Source organism: Lichenostomus cassidix, chromosome 14 (genome assembly GCF_008360975.1).
Source record: "Lichenostomus cassidix isolate B80296 chromosome 14, HeHo_3.0, whole genome shotgun sequence".
Taxonomy (NCBI): Eukaryota; Metazoa; Chordata; class Aves; order Passeriformes; family Meliphagidae; genus Lichenostomus; species Lichenostomus cassidix.
The window spans coordinates 4,479,089-4,500,314 of NC_139495.1; the positions used below are offsets into that span (position 1 = coordinate 4,479,089).

Here is a 21,226-nt window from a genome sequence, read left to right on the forward strand (position 1 = left end):
CTTATTTTTCACCGCTGTCAACAATATAATTCCTGAGTAATAAAATACAGGAAGTGGGGAAAAAATCACTAATAAAATGAGAGGTGCTCATACATGCAGTTTTTATTTTTATGCAGCTTTGGAAAGTGCATTTGCATTTCAAATGTTCACATTTCTGTGCTTTTCTGAATAGCTTAATGTTAATTTCTACCAAATTCACCTTTATTTAGTGCATTCCTTCAGGTGCATAGCATAAAGTGCTATAATGACTTTTTATTTTGAAAAACCATTAAATGTCTACTTTTAACATGTCATTAAGAATATTTCATAAAATCCAGGTGCATCCAAAGTATAAAAAAAATATTGACTATAGGAAACTTGATTAATTGCCTAGATGGCAGCAGAAATGCCATGGAGAAAGGAACCCAGTTAAAGAAAATATTCCAAAATGGACTTGGAGTAATTAATCTGATGAGAGGAGAGTCTCAAGCTGTGCCAAGGGAGGTTTAGGTTGGACATCAGGAGGAATTTCTTCACAGAAAGAGTGTTTAGACATTGGAACGGGTGGGGGTGTCACCCTTCCTGGAGGTCTTTAAGGATAGAGTGGACGTGGCATTGCTGCTGTGGTCTGGGTGACACAGTGGTGTTCGGTCATAGGTTGGACTCAATGATATCAGAGGTTTTTTTCCAAACCAGTTGGTTCTGTGATTCTGTAATTGTGTGACTGGAAACCCCAAGTACATCCTCAACAACACTTTATCTACTTTTCCTAGCACACAAGAAAGCCTCCTTGAAGTTCACAACAACCATCCTTTTCAGATTTCAAAAAATAAAGTAGTTGCATTTCAGAATAATCCGGTACTAAGCCCATGAGCCGATCACTGCTTATATGCTTTAAGATACTTGAGAGATGTGTTATTAACGCCGAAGCGGTGCAGAGGCGCTCGGAGCGATCCCGTCCGCGGCACGGACAGCTCGGTGTCCCTGCCTCAGCCGGTCCGAGCGCTCCGGGCAGCCCCAGAGCCGGGGGTGCTGCCCGCCCGGGGCCGGGATCGCGCCGCGCCGTCCCGAGCGCTGGAATTTGACACGTCCCCGCGGAGCGGAGCCCGGGCGGAGCCGGCGCGCCGCGGGCACAGCGCGCCCCGCGCCCCTCGCCCCCGGCCCCGCGGGAGGCGGCTCTGCCCGCCCGCCCCGCCCGCGCTGACAGGCGGGCGCTGCGGAGGAAGGGGAGGGCGGCCGCCCCGGCCTCACATGACCGCGGCCGCGATGGACGGCGAGCCGCCCGCGGGCACGGCGGGCGCGGGCACGGGCACGGCCGCAGGTACGGGGGGATGCGGGTGGCGGGGCCGTGCCGGCCGCCCCTCGGTGCGGCGGTGTCCGCTGTGCGCTGCCCGCCCGCTGCCGGCCCGGGGAGCGCACGGGGCTGCGCGCCGGGGTCGGGGCCGCGCTCCCCGCCAAAACCTGCGGGGAAGCCTCGCCGTCTCCTCCTCTTCCCCCCGGGGCAGCGGGACCCCGGCGTGCCCGGTGGCTGCCCACGCCGGGCCGTGGCGGTGCCGTTCGGTGGCGGCGGGGTCCCTCCCCGAGCCAGGGTGGACTCTGCCCCGCGTGGGGAAGGAGCGGCAGCGCTGGCAGTGCCCGGGCCGCTGGGGTTACCTGCCCGGCGGGGGCGGCGGGAGGTCCCCCGGTGTCCGCGGGCGGGCAGCTCCTCGCAGCCGTTCTGCGGGGCTGGACGCGGGCACGGGGCGCGGTCCAGAACTTCTCCCGTGGGGAGTCACGCGGCCGAGCGCTCCCTGCGCGCTGGACAGACTTTATTCCGTGCCTGCTGCGCTCGGGGCACGCTGGAGCTGGCGCGGACCGCTCCGCAGCGGGTCAGTGGGCAGCGGCACGGACAGTCCCTGTGCCTCCGCTCCCTCCCGAGCACATCCAGCGGGGAAAGCACCAGCTCCAGACGCTGGAGTTTTAGAGCGTACAGCTGGCTCTGCGATGAAGAAGCTTGTAGGCAAATACTGCCAGCGCTTGTTGCGAAATGAGAGATGGAGGGAGCTCCTGGGTGAATTGAGGGAATAACGTGTTTGAGTCCTTCAGAGTTAAACTGAAGGAAACTTTCAGACGGTTCTCTAAAGCTCTCTTTGAAGTGGCTAAAGTTTTGTACCTGCTCTGTGCATAGTACTTTTTTGCTCAGTTTGGAAAGAAAAATGAGTAGGTAAGCTTAATGCAGGACAAAATGGTTTGGTTGGATTATATTCAGGATGCAGTGTGATTGTGCTCTTATTAGGCCTGTGATGCTCCTGATGCAGATAATGCTTATAAATAAATTATTTTGGAATATTTCTGTCCAGGACTGATGTAACATATTGAACAGCAGCCTTTGTGGAAAAAATGTCCTACTGTACCAAAGAGAGAGCTTGCTCAGGTATGTCTGTTACAGTTTTACCGTCTGCTTCAGGAGCCTTATAGATATTAAACAGTTGTCTCCAAGCAGAGTATCCTTGAACTGGTCAACTTCTGGTGATGGCACTTCTGTACCTTTCTGATCTACTCAGCCTTCTTTAGAAAACTTGGTTTTCTTTGGCAAAGATTTTGTGATGAACACTGAGAGACAATGCCTAATGATTTTAGCTAAATAATGCTGTAAATGCAGTAATGTTTTATTGCTAGCACCATGATGCATGCTCAGAGATCTTTGAAATTTTACACCCACATGCAACTTTTTTTGGATATCAGTGGCTTGTCAGTGAGTGTTTTGGGGAGATTGAAATACCCAGAGTCATGAAGAGTCCTGACAGGTATCACTGATGCCCCCCTATGAGAGCACATGTAAATGCTGTCTTTTTCATTTAGCAGGGTTCAAAGTACTTTAATACAATCAAAGAGAAAAGAAAAAAGCATAATGCCCACTACACTGAAATCAATTTTGCAAAGTTGCTTTTATTGATTTTTTTTCTTTGCCTTTTGCTTTTACTTCCATGTGAATCTGTTTTGCAACGATTGCAGGGAGCTAATCCAGGTGTGTTGGCTGTGTGGGCAGTGAGATGTCTCTTTTTCTGCTAATGGCAGGTCTTCAGCTGTGTGTGCAGCCCATGGGAGGCCTGTACAGGTTGCTGACAGTATAATTTGCACATGACCACTGATTCCCCCCACAGTCTTCAAGTTTTATGGGTTGGTGCAGGTTGATGGAGAAAAAATTACCAATTCCAGACATACAGAACTGGTAAAAAGGAGGGGAGCTTTAATGATTGCTTTTCAACAGGATTTGGGATGTGAATGAGCTTTTTCTGACTATAAAATGTGTGAAAAGACGATTGGGAGGTTGTAGTGTTTGGAGTGTAATCAGGAGGGTGAGAAATATGTAAGGAAGATGAGAAGCAAAACAAAGATAAACTATTTCTTTTCATCACATGTTCCTGACCTCTATAAGGACAGCTGGCTGTGGAAACTTGCCAGTTTTGTAGTCTGGCTAAAATGCCCTTGTGAAAGTTTCCCAGGGCAGCTCTTTGGGTTATTGCTTGCTGGGTTACATTTTTGGGTGTGAATTTTTACACTTTCAACCTCTGTGAAAAAGGATAGTTTAGCAGTCATCCACTGTGAGCTGGGAACCTGCCCTAGTGAGAACTTGACTTTTTGTCTCTGTAATCTTTGGGCACATTCCTCAATGGATTTTTCTCCTCTAATCCTGTTATTTCTTCAAAGTAGCTGCATCTCACTTTATTGTGTTTGCTACAGCTGGGGACTGTGGTTCATGGCTCTCTTGTGAATGGAATGTGTCCCTTGTATTCCCAGACTTGGGAAATCAGATTAATCAGTTGATGATCTAACAGCACAGTTAAAAGAACAGGGTGCTAGGCTTAAGGTTAGTTCTTTACACACAGTAAATCTGTGTGACACTGGGAGGAGTTAGGTTGGTGTTTTTTTCTGCTGAGTTTGGGATTGTGGTAGTTCGAGAAGCAGTTGGAGGCCTACAGCTGCAGGGCACTGCAGAAATTCAGGTGCTTTTTAAATATTACTAAATAAAAGTTAAATAACCTCGTCTATTTTTGAGTTGTGGCATAACTTTTCTGTTTCATCTTTAAGAGCACCAAGTGCTGGATAACGATCTTAAACTTAGTTGGAAAAAACCCCAAACAAACAACCACCAAAAAAAAACCCAAACCCAAGTCAAAACCAAACTACCCACAACACCTCAAAAACAAAGGAAAATATAAATATCTAACCAAACAAAAAAAAACCCCAGAAAACCCAGTGCTGGGTACATACTTGACATCTGCACTGCAAAAGCTGTGGTGGTGGTGTTTTGTTTTTTTTTAAGGAGAAAAACAAAATGTTGGAGCCTATTTTCTAGCATCTAATTTTATGATAGTGTGTGTGCTATTTTATCTCATTTTGTTTTGGCATTGGATAGCTTGTATTTACAAGGGAGTTGTTGGGAAGGAGAAGGAAGGAGACTCTTATTTACAGCGAAGCTAAAAATGATAACTTTTCTTGTACTCAGTAAGAAATACAGACCTGCCTTCCATGTTAAACACAGAGTTGTGCAGCACTTAGCTTTGTTAGGCTGATTCTTTCACTTTTCTCCTTTCTAAATAAGAATTGCATGGTTTTAAATTCTTCCAAACAACCCAAACAAGTTGCGTGCAGTTGTCTCAAAAAATATGTAAAGCCTTTAATAGGAACAAAGTTTTGTTCACTTTTTTTTTTTTGGTGGGACTTCTGTTTTCCTTTTTATTTTTTTAAAAGGATTTCAAATTACGTAATATTTAAAAAAAAAGGAAAACTAAGAGGGGAATTTGTTTGAATTTGTAGTTGAAATCTGCACCAGCTTTAAGGGAGGCTGATGTGGACATTGGATTCTGGAATTATGGAGGAATGTGTTTGACACAATAAAGGGGGAAAGGCATTTCCATAATTCCTGGGGCTTCTCATGAGAAGACAGAAAGGAAAGGGAAATGCTGATGAATGAATATTTACACTGCTGCTTTAGTATTCCTGGCTCATTTTTTCCAGGGAGAAATCTGAGGTATCTGTGTACAAAACCAGTCAGTTTTCGTATTCCCTTGCATTTCCTGTGGGTTGGATCCCCTCTGCTCTGCACAGCTGTGGCCTCTGATGATGGAGGAGAAATCTTAGCTGTTTTTCCTGGAGGTTTTGCTTTCTTACAGGCTTGTTTCTCCTTCTAGAGAATATGCTACTAATATAACAAGTAATTCAGTGGCACCATCTACTTAAGCATGTCTAATGAATTTATCTGATTAGCACCTGGTGTAATAAAGGGTTGGTAGCATCAACCATCTGTAAAATGGAGATAAGGCCTCCAATTTTGATTGACAGAGCTTAAACAGGGTAGGGAGATCAATGTTGTGATTTACCACCTGTGCTTCCAGCCCTGGCATTGCTCTTCTCTACTGTATGTGCTTACTCACATGTAAAACCTCTGTGCAGCTATTCAGGGACTTGGAATTCTGCTCTGGCTTTCATAAATGCATGATTTTGGAAATCTGGATGGAGGGAACTGGTAACTCTGGAGGGCAGATTAGAAATTGTCTATTGCAGTTGTTCTCTGGGTAAGTTTCTCAACTCCCTTCAGTCAAAAGGCTACCTGATTTCTTACCAAAAAAAAAAAAAAAGCAGTGTTTTCATAGCTGTTTTCTTTTATGACCAAACAAAAATTAGGCCATGCTTTGAATGCTTCTTCAAACTTCCAGTTCTTGTCATCTTGTTGTCTTCTTGTCTGCATATGTATGTTTATATGTGTTATTTTTAACTTTTATATGAACTTGTTTTCAATTGTACCAGGCCACGTCCTGATATCTTATTGACAACAGATTGAAAAACTGCTGTAGCAAAAGCCAAGCTTACAGGAAAAACCTGATTTTTATTTTGTCTGCTTCCCAGTGTTCCAGGGGACCATGCCATACCTCACTTCTGTATCCACTTGCTGCTCTCCCTATATAAACTTTACTAGATAATGATCTGCTGAAACCAAAGGGAATGTTTTCAAAATTAGCTGTTCTCCAGCAGAGAGTGCGTGATGGGAAGCGTTAAGTGTTCTGTTACAATGCATGTAAATCCTTTTACTGGCTGAACACAGGAGCTCATACCAATGAGTTCCCACTATTATCCACCATTCCTGGCCAGGGCTCTTGAGGCTGTTCCCAAATAGGCTCTTTAGTAAGTAGAATGAAAAATGGGCTGAAGAATAGCTCCAGTATATATTGCTCTGTAGGGTTAGTGTTAATGCCATGATAAGCATTTCCTAAAGCAGGTTAACAGCTGTTCCAAAGGTATTTTATTGTGTTCTCAGACCAGTGTTTGTGGGTGTAGATTCACTGTGAGTAACTGTCTTGTTGATACCAGACACGCTGAGGTTATTAATTAAACAGGAATTATTCAAACCTGTTTGCATGGTTGTCTGGTTTGTGTGATTTCACACATTTAGACAAGGTTGAGATGTAAAGAAGCTACAGAATATTTTAGGGAGAGCTAAGACTGGGAACTGCTGATAAAGAGAAGGCATTTCCTGTAGGTGAATTTTAGAAAGCAAATTTAGAGAATAACTTGATGAAATTACCAAGAAAAGAGCAGCATTGCTGAATTGTCAAAGGACTGTGGAATTTTGCCTGAATCTCTTTGGGGCTTCACTCTGCAGATGTTTTATGGGATAATAGGGTTCAGATCTGTAATGAGCTCGAGAGTCCTCAGCATCAGTTTGGCTGATTGTGCTGCAGGTTCAGGGATTTAGAGATGAAACACTGAGGCTTTCATGGTTCACCCTGTACATCTTTTCTCCTGATACCTCTCTGTTCCCATTGGGGTTTCAGTAGTTTACCAGACAATGCTGAGCCCCAGTTCAGGGACCAGTTTGTGCTTTGTTGGTTGTCCAGCAGAAAGAATTACAAGGGTGGACACTCAGAGAACTGCTGCTCTGGATATCCACGTTGCCTCGTACTCTGCAGATGTTATCACTTTATCCAGCAGTATCCCATGTCAGCACTGAATTAGCTTGCATTATTTTACTGCAGATTTCTGGCAGGTAGCTGGAAATTTTTAGGAGCTGCTTCATAGGTGGGGTTAGCAGGTGATATATTAGTCTATTAAAGCAGAGGTGTTAAGACTTGCTTCTCTGAGTCACATTAGCAGGAATCTGAAACCTGATGAGGCATCCAGGTCATTTGTCCTGGATTTGGTTTGGTTTTGTTAAGCTGTTTTATGGAACAAATAGCAAAGTGTCTGTTACAAAGCCGTGAATCTGAGGAATTACCTGTTTTCCCCATTTATCAGTGCCTAGAGCACATGAAGGAGCAGGTGGGAGATCCTTATCAGGAGGAGGTCAGGGCTTTCAAGTTAAGGATATAACAGTTTATCTTCCCTGAGTTAATCTGTTACACAGTTAACAACTTTTTGAAGTATCAAAGCTTAAAGCAATGCTTCTCGTTTCTATAGTGTCACTGTCTGTACTCTCAAAATTGCAGATATATTTAAGAACTCCTGCACAATAGCAAGGACGGAGTGATGAATCCTACCTGGCTTTTCTAGGTACCTTTCATCAGTGGATTTGACTTGCTTTGTAAAACAGCTTGTTCACAGTATGCCTCTTGAGGAAGCAGCCCACCTGCTTCAGACTGGAGAGCAGAACTCAGGTATGGGCTGAATAGATTCCAGGGTTTTGTACCCTCATTTTTCACACTGTTCCTTATGTGTGGAGTGGGTAGAAAAGAAAGGATTGCTTTGAAACACGATGTAAGTTTAGTTTATGGTCACATAATAGATGTAGCTAGGAAGTCAGGTTGAGATATGGGGCTGCAGTCAGGCACTTGATAAGAGAACACTCTGAGTCATCAGCTTTGCCCCTTTGATGTCATTTGTCCTCTGGGGCCACATCCTTAAGACCCATCTTTTTTCATTTCTGCATCTGTCTGAGAACCAGTTAAAACTGTCCAAAGCTGCCCAGTTATGATGAAATTCATTGTCAAAAGCTGTTTGTTTTCTAGCTACAAGCAGTAGAATAGAATAGGTAAATTTGAAAGATTTTGCCACAGCTTACTGTGATGGAGGAATTGTCAGGTTGGTAGTCCTTATTAGGAGCCTTTTCCCTCTGCTTTGGAACCTAAGTATGTTGACATAGTAAATGATTGTAATTCATGCTCACTGTAGCACACTGTCATAGAGTTTAATAAAATCATGTCAAATGAAGTGTCTCCTTCTTTTGTAATGATGTGCAAAATTAATGGATTAAATTTCTGCAGCGCGGTAAAATGACACATTTTTCTTTCCTTCCACGAGTTGTTCTAGGCAGGATCCAAAAGTGCTGAGCAAGGGTTTCGTTCATTTTGGCAGATCCTGCTGTGGTGGGAGCTGGACAGACAGGAAATGCAGGCCTCTTAGCTGATTCACAGAACAAATTTGGCCTGTGATTCTTTGCTTAGTAGAGATGTCTCTGTGACTCGATATAATTGGTGTTGTGAGCAGGGAGGCACCGGCGATGTGAACGTGTGTGAAGCAGCATAACCTCCCGGGGGAGTGGCCTGGCTGAGCTTCTGGTTGTGTTGCACCACTCTGGGAGCACCAAGTAAAGGAACAGAGTATTTTAAGGCTACTTGTTTTACTATATCTTATCAGGTCCACTGTTTTTTCCCCTTTTGTCTTCTAGATTTGGCAAAGCCTCCAGTAAATGAGTCAAGGGAACCAGAACAGTTTCTAATGCAGACGCCCCAGGGAAATCCACTGCTGCTTTCCCACACCCTACAAGAGTTATTGAGCAAGGATAGCGTGCAGGTGGAGCTTATACCTGAGAAGAAGGGCCTTTTTCTGAAACATGTGGAATATGAGGTTTCCAGCAAGGTAATGTGAACAAGCTTTGGGCTTGGTGAGAATGCATCCTCTTAAGAATGTCTGCTGGCAAAATCTTGGGTGATTTAGATGTGCTGGGTGATGCTGGTTTTGAGTAGATCAGTTGTGTGGGCTGACTTTTAACAAAATAGCACTGGGCTGTCGTGACTTGAGCCTCTGCAGCGTGGAGCATCTAACTGAGCTATGAATGATGGTCTGCAGGTTGACTCTCTTGAAACCTGAGCTCTGTACAAAAGCAGATGCATGACAATGAAAACAGAATGGTTTTGTAACCAATTGGTGTAGGTAGCTGGATATTTCAAACTGTTTTGAGCTAGTGAAGAAGTTGCCAGTGCAAAAAAAATCATGGAAGGGCTGCTGTCTAAGCTGTGTATTGATTTATCCCTCCCTTCCTTAATTGCAGCGATTCAAGTGCTCAGTGTACAGACGCTACAACGATTTTGTGGTGTTCCATGAGATGCTGCTGCAGAAGTTCCCATATCGCATGGTGCCAGCACTGCCACCAAAGAGGATGCTGGGAGGTAAACCTGGATCTTGATTTTTGACTGGAGGGGTTTTGCTTCGTGGTGCAAGCGTGATCAGTGTAATACTGTTGAAAATAAATGTTTAAAAGCATGAAAGTCTTTGCTCCTGCTTGGCTCAGACAACAACTTCGGTTACAATACACAATTTGGAGGTGTGAATTGTTGCCATCCTAGAAATTCCGATAGGTAAGATATTAATGTAAAATTTCAGAGGGGTTTCTTCTTGTGGAATTTCCGTATCTAGTGATTTTCCTTAATAAGTTTCTTGGTATAATACTACACAAGGGCATGGTGGAGTTGCAGATATTGCTTCTTAGAAAAACAGGTTGTGATGACTGTTATTTAGTGGTGGACTTGGCAGTGTTAGTGTAACTGTTGGATTCAGTGATCTTAAAGGTTTTTCCAGCCTAAATGATTCTATGATCTGTTTAGCATAACCAGAAATTAAAAACTGAGGCTGGAATCAGTTCATTCAAGTATACTGTAGCTGTTAGACTAGAAACCAAGAAGTGTCCCAAGACACTTGGGAAAGCATATCAAAGCTCCTTCAGGAACATTTTTCATTAATCTCAAGTATTGTCACTGGTTTTAAGCATTTATTTCAAATGTTGCATAACTGTATAAAATTCTGTCTCGTTTACTACTCTTATCTGTGAAAGAACAAGTTTTTGAGTGTTTTCTCTCCTGCCCATGCTGCTAAGCTCACTGTGTTTCAATAAATAATTGATTTCAGTTGAGGAGTCCATGCATTGCTCCAGTAAAGCAGAGTTGGTAAACAGTGAGCAGAGCAGGGTGTGTAGTGAACTGGACCAAATCAAAGTCATACCATTGAAAAGCTTCAATGGTTATATATTCTTATGATGGAGTGTGAATTGTGAAGACATATTTTTGGGGTTGTAAACCCTGTGTGTTGAATTTAACCTGATTCAGTATTCTCAGCCAGAATTTCCACTTCACACAATGCCTGTGAGCAAAGAGACCTTTTCTGATTAATCTCAGTATAGAGAGGATGCTTGAAAGAAGCTCCCAATATCTATCACCTGTCAGGGACTGTTATTTCCTTGCATTGCTGCTGTGTTGATATTTCCCTGCATTCACTGGTGCATTTCTTCCCACACATATCATAAGTTTAAGAAAAAACCTGATAGGATTAGTTCCCAAACTGTGTTAGGAGAACAGTTCTAATGCAGTGCAAAGCTGTGATAAGGCACAGAGTGCTGATTGCCTTTAGTCCAGTGACTGCATATAGGAGAGCTGTGGGAGTGGGCTTAATGGAAACTGCAAACAGGAAAAAGGAAAAGGAGCGGGTAGCTCTTGTTTCTGAGTAGATTAATGGACTGACAAATGGTATTTCAGGACACAGGATTTGATGGATTAGTATAGATGTGTGACTCTTGGAGCCTCCAGAGCTGGATGGATGAAGCTCTGTGCTTTGTCCTTGATGTGCTCCTGTGCTGAGTTCCTCAGGTCCTAATGGGGTCTGCTCCCCTCCATCTGTCAGATGGAGATGGATGCTGTCTTCCAAAGTACTTTGTGACACGTTGCATGAAAAAGCTGCATGCTGGTCTCAGGAGTCCCATACAGTCTGGGATCTCCTCTGTGAAACTGATTCAGAAGAAGAATCTCTGTAGGCCCATAGTTTGTAAGTGAAATTTTCAGGCCTTAGGCTAGGTTGTTTATCCTGCCTCTCTGACCCACCCTTTGGAAATAACCACATGTAGATCTGTGTGCTGGATTGTGGTAAGAGGTAAAGAATGCTTGATGGAATATTTGTTCAGATGGTCAGTCTAAAAGATCTGGATTTGGGAGCTGACAGACTATTGGTAACCATTCTTCAGTTTTTCTTGCAGTGCTTCCTTTTTTCTTTTTGAGCAGCTCTGTTGAGAGGTGCAAATTGAAATTTTGCATTTCTTCCTGCAGCTGATCGAGAGTTCATAGAATCGAGGAGGAGAGCGCTGAAGCGTTTCATCAACCTGGTAGCTCGACATCCCCCTTTCTCAGAAGATGTGCTCTTGAAACTCTTTCTGTCCTTCAGTGGCTCAGTGAGTGTTTGTTAGCAATAGTCCTGAGCTTGCATGTTGTGCTGTAACTGCCTCCCTGGGCACAGCGTTCAGAATTGCTGTTAACCTACATGGGTTTGCTCCCTGTGATGAAGAGAATTTTCTCTCAGTAGGTGTTTCCACAGTGGAAAGTGGAAAGTAATTTCACTCAATGCCAGGAGTGTAGTATTTTGAAAATTATAACTGTTCTTATGGGAATAGAGATTATGCTTTTCCTTAAATTAAACCTAACCTGGGTAAAGCTGTTAATGCTGAGTTGTGCCTTACTGCTGCAATACATCTGAGACCTGTGTGAACTGCCTGTGTGAACTGCCATAGTTCTTTCATACTCATTTGATTCTGTATTTTCTCCAGGATGTACAGAATAAGCTAAGGGAGTTGGTCCAGGGAGTAGGAGATGAATTTGTGACTTGCAGATTAGCTACCCAAGCCAAGGTATGTATATGAATTACTTGCAACATGTTATTCTGGTTTAAATGGCTTTCTTCTCCAGGTGCTTCAGTTATGGCATTTGTGGAGTAATGGAGACCTTAGGTAGGAGACAGTTGTTTCTAGAGTTTGAAGGACTTGTAATTTTATTTTAAAGATCAAATAAACTTTTGACTCTTCAGGGCTTGATATTTCTAGCTAAATTTTGGCTCGTGAATATGATAAACCTTAAACAATGAATCCTGCTCAGAACATGTTTCTCTGTAATTATCTCTACTTGCATAACGAACAAATGCACAAATTGCACAATTTAAAAGTTAATATCTAGATTGATGTCTTTCCCTTGTGCTCATGCCCTCATTCTGACTGTCGTCCTCTCCCTGTGGGAGAGCAATTTGGACTGTTACGGAAAAGTTAGTTACAAGTTCTCCATATATCTGTTTATCCCAGTGATTAGTGCTATGACAAGTTTTAAATACACATCCACTGTGTTCATTGAGCAATTTCAAAGCAAGTTGTTGTTCAGGTTCCTGCAATGCTTGCAGAAGGTTTTGCAACTGGAGCTTAATTCAGGCTTTTCCCAGTGATAAACTGGTGAAAAAGAGCTGAACTTTCAGTTCATGTTTGACTTTACCAGGCTGGGAGTTACCAGTAGGATCAGATCAGAACCTGTGAGCTTGAAACCTCACAAGCCCTATTTTAACTGTGTAGTAGAATTGCAGATTTTGCCAACTCTACACTGGGTATTTGAACCTCTTTCTGCCTCTGAAAATTAGGACTATCGTCTGATACGGGCACCTAAAATGGGAAGCTGATCTCTGCAGGGTTGTTAAAGCACAGCGTGAGGGAGCAAGTACAAGAGGGAAGCCTTCCCTCTCTGCAGACTGGTGTACCTCTGATTTATCCACCAGTAATCCCTCTGTCCTCCTTCAGGACTTCCTCCCAGCTGACATACAGGCCCAGTTTGCTGCCAGCAGGGAGCTGATCAGAAATATTTATAACAGCTTTTATAAGCTCCGGGACCGTGCGGAGAGGATCGCTTCCCGAGCCATCGATAACGCCTCTGACCTCCTCATCTTTGGGAAGGAGCTAAGGTAGGCTGGGAGGAACAGGGTTTGCTAATGTGAACATTTCTACTGTTTGTTCAGAACTCAAAACTGTTGTAAAGTTTATCTGCAAATGGTCTGGTAAGAATGGGTATTTCAGTGCATGCTGTAGGACATAATCAATCTTTCCTTCTATAAAAGAAGGAAATGGATGCTTTCCACTAAGTCTGCATTCCTTGGAGCGTGAGGAAAGAAAACAAATACCTTCACATTCAGGTGTTAGTGTTATTGTCTCTCTCCCCAGTTTATCCACAGTTAATTCTGCATTGTGATGGGACAATAGTAGCTCAGCACAGTGAGCTATCTAGACAGATTTTCAACTCTGAACTGCTCTCTGCAAATAGCTTTATCTACTCAGTGGAATTTGTCTCCTAGATGTGAGCATTGCTTATCTCCTTCCAGTGCTTTGGGCTCAGACACTACCCCACTTCCTTCCTGGGCTGCTTTGAACAACAACACATGGGGGACTCTGAAACAAGCCTTGAAGGGTCTGTCTGTTGAATTTGCACTTCTGGCAGATAAGGCTGTGCAGCAGGTGAGTTCTTTACCTTTTTTGGTAACATGAACAAGGTACATTGCTGCCCTAAATTTCAGCTTGAATCATGAGCACTGTGGACATAAGCATTTCAAGAGTTAAGAGGGAGACTGTAGTCCAAACTCGCACCCTCAACTACCAGCCTGCTTGTTCAAGCTTGTGTGAAATACCTGGACTGTGTTTAAATTAGGAAAAAATGTAACAGGGAAGGGAAAGGAGGGAAAAACCTGCTTTCTTTCTTAATTTTAAATGATTGCTGCACACATTAAGTTCATGGCTATGGTGAGCTGTCCAAGAGTGCTGTGTTCCATTTTATTACTCTGCTACAGAGAACCCAGAATAACTTACTTCTGAATCAAATTTTCACATTCTTGAACTTAAACATTACATGAGAATTATTCAGACCACAGAATTATTCAGAAGCACCACATTCCTGTCTAAGTGTACAGTGTGGTAATGACTGTCAGAATAATGTGAGAACACGACAATCTGGGAAGGAAAAGTAATATTTTATCTTCAGTGCTCTTCATCTCATTGTGCTAAAACACTCAGTGTGTTTTTGTAGATCAGTCAGGCCAGGTCTTTTTCTGAAGAGTTTACGCTCCAGAGAGCTCCATTGATACAGGAAGAAAGAATATTTTGTAAAATAAAAAAACTAGTAGTGAAGTTTGCCTTGGTGTCTCATCCCTGCCTTCTGATGCATGAGCTGTTACGGGGAACATGCAGGTATTCCGAGTTTTATTGGATTAGTTATCTTGTAGGAAGGGAAGATGAAAGATTGGAGGAATCTGCAAGAGCAAGGAATTCCAGGCAGAGTGCGCTGAAAGGACTGACATGCAGGCCTGTGAAACCAACTCCTCTTGTTCGAATGATCAGTCAGTTGGAAAAGCTGTTCCTGCCTCAGTCAGGTCTTTGTTCTGCACACTGAAGACTAAACACTGCAGTGCCATCTGAGAGATTTTTGATGCAGTTGTGTGAGCTCCAATGTGCCCTGGAGAGTGCAGTGAGAGCCTGCCTGGTGTGGGGGGGTGAAGGGCTGTGATGCCAGGCTTACGTAAAATGTACTTTTTCCTTGTTTTCTAGGGTAAACAGGAAGAGAATGATGTGGTGGAGAAGCTGAACCTTTTCCTGGATTTACTCCAGTCCTATAAAGTGAGCTTTGCTGTTCTTCTGCCAACAAGAAAGTTGTTTGGAGCAAGCTTGTACTCTTTAGAGGGTGTAACGCCAACTGGATGGAAAACTGTCTGAGAGGCCAGTTCAGAGGCAAACTGGGCATCTGGCAGAGGGAGGGGAGTAGCTGTTGGCCATAAGGAGCTCTGTAGACTTACTGATCAGCTCTTCTGATCAAGAGCAAACCCTGCAAGGAATTTAAAAATATGACTGGTTTAACTGTATGGATTGGCTAACTTTTTTGTTTTAGATTTGGCTGCTTTTGAGTCAAAGCAGTGGACTAGATTGCTGCTGGTTTGTTCATAGAGACGTGTGTTCAGTTATGAATGAAAGAATTTTGTTAATGCTAATCTTTTGGTCAACTGTATGTGGCAGCCTCTCCTGACATTCCCAGGCTGGGACTGAAATTGAAGGACACTATTGAGCCAGCACTTTAATTAATTGCCAGCACTTAATACTGAGAAGGTCAGGAAAGATAAGAGGCCTGATTCAAAATGTTGACAGAAGTGATGCTCCAGTTTGCCTCTTAAGGTCACTGGCCTGGGTTCAGGCAGTTTTGTTTCTTAAATTCTTAGCTACCGGCATTTTTTGACCCTCTTGAAAGCAAAGGAGCAAAAATCTGCAGCACAGAAGTCACATAAAGTGTGACCACGTGTGTGTTCCTGATGTACTTGGCTGTGTGTTTGCTGACTCTTGGCTTCCACTATGTACCTGTTGTTTTCTTTTCCCATAAAGGACCTGTGTGAAAGACACGAGAAGGGGGTATTGCACAAGCACCAGCGAGCATTGCACAAGTACAGCATGATGAAGAAGCAGATGATGAGTGCCACTGTGCAGAACAAAGAACCAGAATCGGTGGAGCAACTGGAGTCTCGGATTGTGGAGGTAGGGCAGGAGCCTGGGAGAGCAAAGGGTGGGACTGGGATCTGTAATGGTGCTGCTCTGTAGCTCTGACACGTTTGCAGAAAGTTTTTGGACTGAAAGTCCAAAAGGGTAGATTGTACTTTGGGAAATCTGTGCTACCTGCTGTGCCACATGGAAAATGTGTTTGTTTTCCTCAACACTTACTACTGGCTTGCTGGCAGCACATCATTTGCAGGAGCTGTGGGAAGCAGCAGTCTGCATGATGGAAAGGGCAGTTCCTGTTGTATCAAATAGGTCCAGGAACTGCCTTGTTTAGGTTTTTGGTATGTGTTTGAATTGCTGGTAACCTCTTCCTGGTCACTGAGTTCCTCCTCTTTCAGCAAGAAAACGCCATCATAACCATGGAGCTGCGGAATTACTTCTCCCTGTATTGCCTGCATCAGGAGACACAGCTCATCCACATCTACCTGCCTCTCACATCTCACATTTTGGGGGCTTTTGTCAACTCCCAGATTCAGGGTCACAAAGAGGTGAGTTCTGGACTGTATCCTTATCCCCAAAATATGAAGGAGAATTTCAATGGATTTGTTTTCACCCATTGGCCTTCATGCTCTAATCATCAGTGCAGCTGGGCTTTTTCAGAACTTAAAAAGTTACCTGGGGTTTTTCCAGTTTGGGGTGAGGATCAGGGTTGGCCTTTAACCCCTCTAAAAGACTATCTTCTTGCAGCAAGTTGCTGGTAGTTTTCCTCTTTTCTTCTTATCTCATCTGTAGCTGGCCCCTACCCTATGGGTGGTTGAAAAAGACCAACTATTAAGTAGCTATTCTGTAATGAATGATGTGTGTTTGCTACATTAATTTTTTTTTTGTTATGCTACACAGAAATCGTATATTACAAGAAAGCTTCCTGGGTTTTGCTCTAAATCTTAAGAGCTCCCTTTTGTTAAGCCTTAAATATGGCCTTTAATATTCCCCCATTTGCAGACTTTCTTGCTTTGGTTATATTAGAGAAGTCTATTCTGCTTCAGCTTCCTTCCATTCCTTCAGTGAAGGAATGTGATGAAGGGAAATATCCCTTCCATACATGCTCAGCAACATGTTCAGGGAGCTGCACATAGCACTGGTCTAAAAGGAACAATCTGAGTCCACTGAACTTCCTGAAAATACTTCAGCAAGTTTGTGTTGTGCCTCTGAGTATGTCAAATTGCTCCTAAATTCTGTGTGGTGAGATTGTTTCCTGCTGTGTTGTCATGCCTGCTTTCTCTCCTTCTCCACTCACAGATGAGTAAAGTTTGGAATGAATTGAAGCCGAAGTTGAGCTGCCTTTTTGTGGGATCTAGCAGTATGCCAACTCCACCACTGTCACCTCCAGAGGGAAACTTCTTTTCCAATTGATGTTCCGAGCATCCCGCATGGAGCAAGAAGGGCAATCAACGAAGGGGTGGGACCTCTACCTCCAATGAATTCTCCAAACAGCTATTTTTATTTTTATTTTTTTTAATATTGCTGCTTTGAGCTGCTCTCTGATTTAGACAGACTGGATGTGGGGCAGAACATATCTCTGGATATAGAGACAATTTCTTAATTTTGCAATGCCCTGGGGCAGAGCTGATGTTCATTATCCTGCAGACACTCTTCATGGGGTTGGGATATGGCCTGGCACAGCGAGTGCTGCAGTGTTGTTGCTGAGGCCTCTGCATCTTGTACTAACAGTCCTCCAATCATCTTTATCTGCAGCTGTGCTGACACATCTCTGCACGTCTCTGAAGTGCTGAGATGAACAGGATAGCTGAAGCACTTGCTTGTAGTGGAGATAAATTGCCTTTTATGCCTTGGAGGGCCTGTGTTAGGGATGTGTGTGCATAAGGAAAGCTGAAAGCCATCCCCCATCCCATTGTAGGTGTCTGGATTTGATTTCTCACTGCTAGACCTTAGCACAAATTGAATGATGATGTTGGATTTTCTAACCCAGCTGGGCAGGGGTCAGTGCTGCTGTGTGACAGGGATTTTCCTGATGGTGCTGGATGGACTGTATTGTCAGTGTGTTTCCCTTCATGGTTGCAGGGCAGCCTGGGGATTTGCTCATATTTTTCAGTTTGGGGCCAAAGACAGCTGGGTTCAGGAACTCAGAGGAGTTTGCCTGGCATAAATGAGAAAGTGATTGACTAAAACACTCCTTAATTGTAAACCAGTTGTACTACAGGAGCAGAACAGCTACGAGGTAGCTTGTTTATTTCTTCTGAGGTTCTGACCTCCATCTGGTGAGTAGCTGTTCAGGTCTGTTGGAGAGCTGCTGACCCCAAGGCTGGTGTTTTCTTTGGTTTAGTATCACAAGTATCCTGTTACACCAGCATGCTGGAACACAATGCTGATAAAGTTCATTAGCAAAAAAATCAGTATTTACAAGAAGGTTACTGTCATTCTTTTTCCTGGCTGCGGGTAGCATTGCAGTGTGTTTGTTTGTGAAGGAGAGTAGACAATTAAGTGAAAGTTCTCATCTCTAAAAACACCACAGCCCTTGGTGATGGGGTTTTCAGAACCGTTTGTGGTTGTGATAAAGGGACTAAATGAACATTCTCCACTTTGTATCTCCAGTGACTTTCCCTCGGGAGGCAAAGGGGGAGAACGTGCATGTCGTGTTACCTCAGGGGAAATGGTGCACATCCTCCAGAGAAACTGATAATCAAACTGCAGACGTCTGCAGCAAAACTCTGTGGGAACAGGACTCCCTGAACCTGACTTCTCTGGGGCCAAAATAGCTTCCAAAGGGGAATTTGTGACTTGGTTTCTTAGAATTTTCTTTGAATTGGTAAAAAGGAAGCAAATTGACAAGGATGAGTGCTTGCTGTCAAATTGGAACCATTACAGTATTTTCCCACTGGGGAACTTCCCCATTATCAGGAAGTATATTTAAATCCTCCAATCACAAAAGTCTTTTTGGTTTTTTTGGTTATTTTTTTTTAATTTAGAAAATTCAGTGCAAGATGAAACTCTTCCTAGCCTAGGTCGAAATTCTGGGTTAGTTTCTTCAGCAAGGAGCAAGATAAGTTATTTGCCCAGTTTCAGGAGACTGAATAACCATTACTCACACTCCTCAAAATGGGGTAAATACACTGATATTGGTGAATTCCTTGAGTGCTGAGCCTTAAGCAGTGTGTAGCCAGCCTTGCACAGAATGCATTAAGAGCTTTTTCCAACAATTCAAATGTTAACTCACTTTCCTCCTGCACATGGGCCTTGTCCAGTGAGACAGATGAACTGCAAATGGCTGTGGCAGATTTGATCCTCTCCTGGAGATTTCCAGAGTGATGCAGAAGAAATTCTGCTCACAAGCTGGAACAAATTGTCAGGGGAGGGAAATGTTTCTGCAGTCCAGTTACAAGGAAGATACCATCTCAAGCATGGCACAACAGGTTTTTCTGCTTGACCTTGTCTTGATTAGGAAGATGGTTTGTGGTTCAAGTGTGGAAAGTGTGTTACCAGACTTACATGCTCTTTACTCCTGGCATTATCAGAAGGTGTTGGTTGGTTATGGCTGGTTTAGTCTCAGCACCCATCCTTCCTCATTTATCTTTGTTTGCCTGATGTGGTGACCAGTGAAATTGAGAAAATACTGTATGTTTTGGGGCAAGATCTGATAATTTATGTTTGATCTTACACGTAATTTGTTTGACTGGGCAGTGTTCTATGGGAGCAGTTGCAAAGGACTGGCCTGAATGGAACTTTGCGCTTCTTACTTTTAGAAGAAAATTACAAATTTGAACTTGATTTAAAATCAAAAAACAACCCCCCAAAAAGCAAGCATCAAAATGACATTAGGGCTTTGGACTAACTCCTCTCTCCTGTTCTTCAAAGCACAAATTGTACAGTCCAAGTGCAGAGACTGTAACTCCTCCATTGTCAGCCCTCGTGTCTTTGAAGACCATCTTGGGGTGGCTTTTCTTGTTTTGGTTTTACTCTGTTCACCAGGTATTTGAGAACTGAGGCCCAATATTCTCAAAGCTGATCCAGCTGTTGGCACTTCCAGAGTTTATTTCGTACTGGACTGTCAGGCTTCTGTCTCATTCCTAAACACACGCAGACACTATTTCATACAACCCTTAGTTAGCAAACCTTTCTTCTGGGAGACTGGTCAGTGTGCAAATAGCACTGTTTGTTTACCTCAACGTGTGAGGGATTTCCTTACTGTCTTTGTTATGTTCAGTTTATGGATCTGTCAGACTTGGAGGGCAGCATCAAGCACATCCCTTCCTCCAGAGGGGAGCAGCAAGGACTCCAAGGATCCATCAAGCTGACTTCAGCTGTCTGTCTGCCCTAGTCAATGTGGGGAAAACAGTTGTAGTTACCTCCATGCTCTTGCCTTCTGCAGTAAACACTAACCAAGCCAGACTAATTGAGGAGTGTGTGCTGCCTGAGAGCTGATGTTGCTGTAAGATGTGGTGCCAAAGTGTTGATGTGCTTTTGTGAATGGAAGCTTTTATCTGTGTGCTTGAGGTCAGGGGACTTTGATGTGTTCAAAGGAGTGATGGTGGAAAAGCCTTCAGTGTCTGTCAGATCAGTCCTGGAGGTACCAGGGTGGTGAACACCTGAGACCCTGAAAGGCTGCCTGAAAACTGTTCTCTGCAAAGGGCTCTATGTTTTTGTCACTCCTGGGGGCTTCTCCACTTCCAGCTGTGAAGTGGGAGTACCCAGGGTTTTTGTCAGTATCATTTGTTGAAAGGCTCTAAACTCTATTTACAATACCTTAAATCTCAGATCCTTCTTTCCCTCTCCTTCCATCTTCCTGGCAAGTTGTTCCTCCTAAGTTGTAACATGTTCAATGGTGCCTTGCTGCATTCCAGTGCTTTTAACTCTCCTTTGACCATGCAAGGGTGTAATTCCTGGAATTTGTAACAGGCTAATTTACACTCTTCACTTTGTGCTGTTTACTAAAAGACAAAGATCACCAGCTGGGGACAGAAGTTACTTAAGCCATGTCAGTCTCACAGCAGCAGCTACAGTAACATCTTTGACATGACCTAAAAGTCAGGGCTGGTGAAAGCATCTTCCTGGAAGGACTCACCTGACTGCTGAGAGGGGATAACAGAGAAGTGCAAGCCTGAGCCATGCTTGTTCTTATCCCACCCAAACTCCTGGAGGAATAGAAAGTAATTCTGTGAGATTGTCAGGTGCTGTCTCTCACCATGCAATTTACAGTTTCCACCAGGAAAATAACCAAGGTATTTAACAGGTATTGGCTGTCAGTCATTCCCTTTCCTACCATGCAGTAAGGTCCTACACCCTGCAAAAGCTGCCTGTCCTTTTGTGCTTATTCTCTCTCCTATTTGTCCCCAGCCATTCTCTCTGTTAGAGCAGCCAGGAACCCTCACTACCAGGTCAGAAGCAGAGGTAGATATCAAAATGTCTGCAAATAACTCAAGTGTGCAGCACAAAAGGAAAAGTAGGGGTTTAAGGTGTTTATTCATCCTCCTAAGTCTGAGCTGTGGCTTGCAGAGCAGATGAAGAAGGGCATTTTTGAGTGGTATAAATTTTTCAAAACTGCTGGAGGGAGACAAGAAACAAATGATGTTCAGAGGGTGTGAATTTTGCCTGCCTGGAATATCCTGTATCTTTGCTTTGCTCAAATAGCCTTATGTATGAAGCACTTTATCCAAATGCAGGAATTAAAGAACTATTACTACAGCTGGTAGACTGGAAATGTTTACAGATCCTACA

General features: G+C 43.6%; 1 protein-coding gene across 4 annotated transcripts; it reads left to right on the forward strand.

Annotated features, from left to right (window-relative positions):
• Window positions 1-1,188: 1,188 nt before the first annotated feature.
• Window positions 1,189-21,193, forward strand: SNX8 (sorting nexin 8). 4 transcript variants are annotated; one of them, XM_085074555.1, is made up of 12 exons: window positions 1,228-1,300; window positions 2,319-2,392; window positions 8,624-8,814; window positions 9,227-9,344; window positions 11,268-11,389; window positions 11,762-11,842; window positions 12,770-12,930; window positions 13,345-13,477; window positions 14,561-14,629; window positions 15,383-15,532; window positions 15,892-16,041; window positions 16,793-21,193. In XM_085074555.1, the coding sequence occupies exons 2-12, from the start codon at window positions 2,359-2,361 to the stop codon at window positions 16,904-16,906; spliced, it is 1,323 nt and encodes a 440-aa protein (XP_084930681.1). In that variant the 5' UTR covers window positions 1,228-1,300; window positions 2,319-2,358; the 3' UTR covers window positions 16,907-21,193. The 4 variants fall into 4 exon arrangements, with proteins under 4 accessions (XP_084930678.1, XP_084930681.1, XP_084930682.1 ...); XM_085074556.1 differs by lacking the exon at window positions 1,228-1,300 and adding an exon at window positions 2,163-2,182; XM_085074552.1 differs by lacking the exon at window positions 2,319-2,392 and having other exon boundaries at window positions 1,189-1,300.
• Window positions 21,194-21,226: the final 33 nt, after the last annotated feature.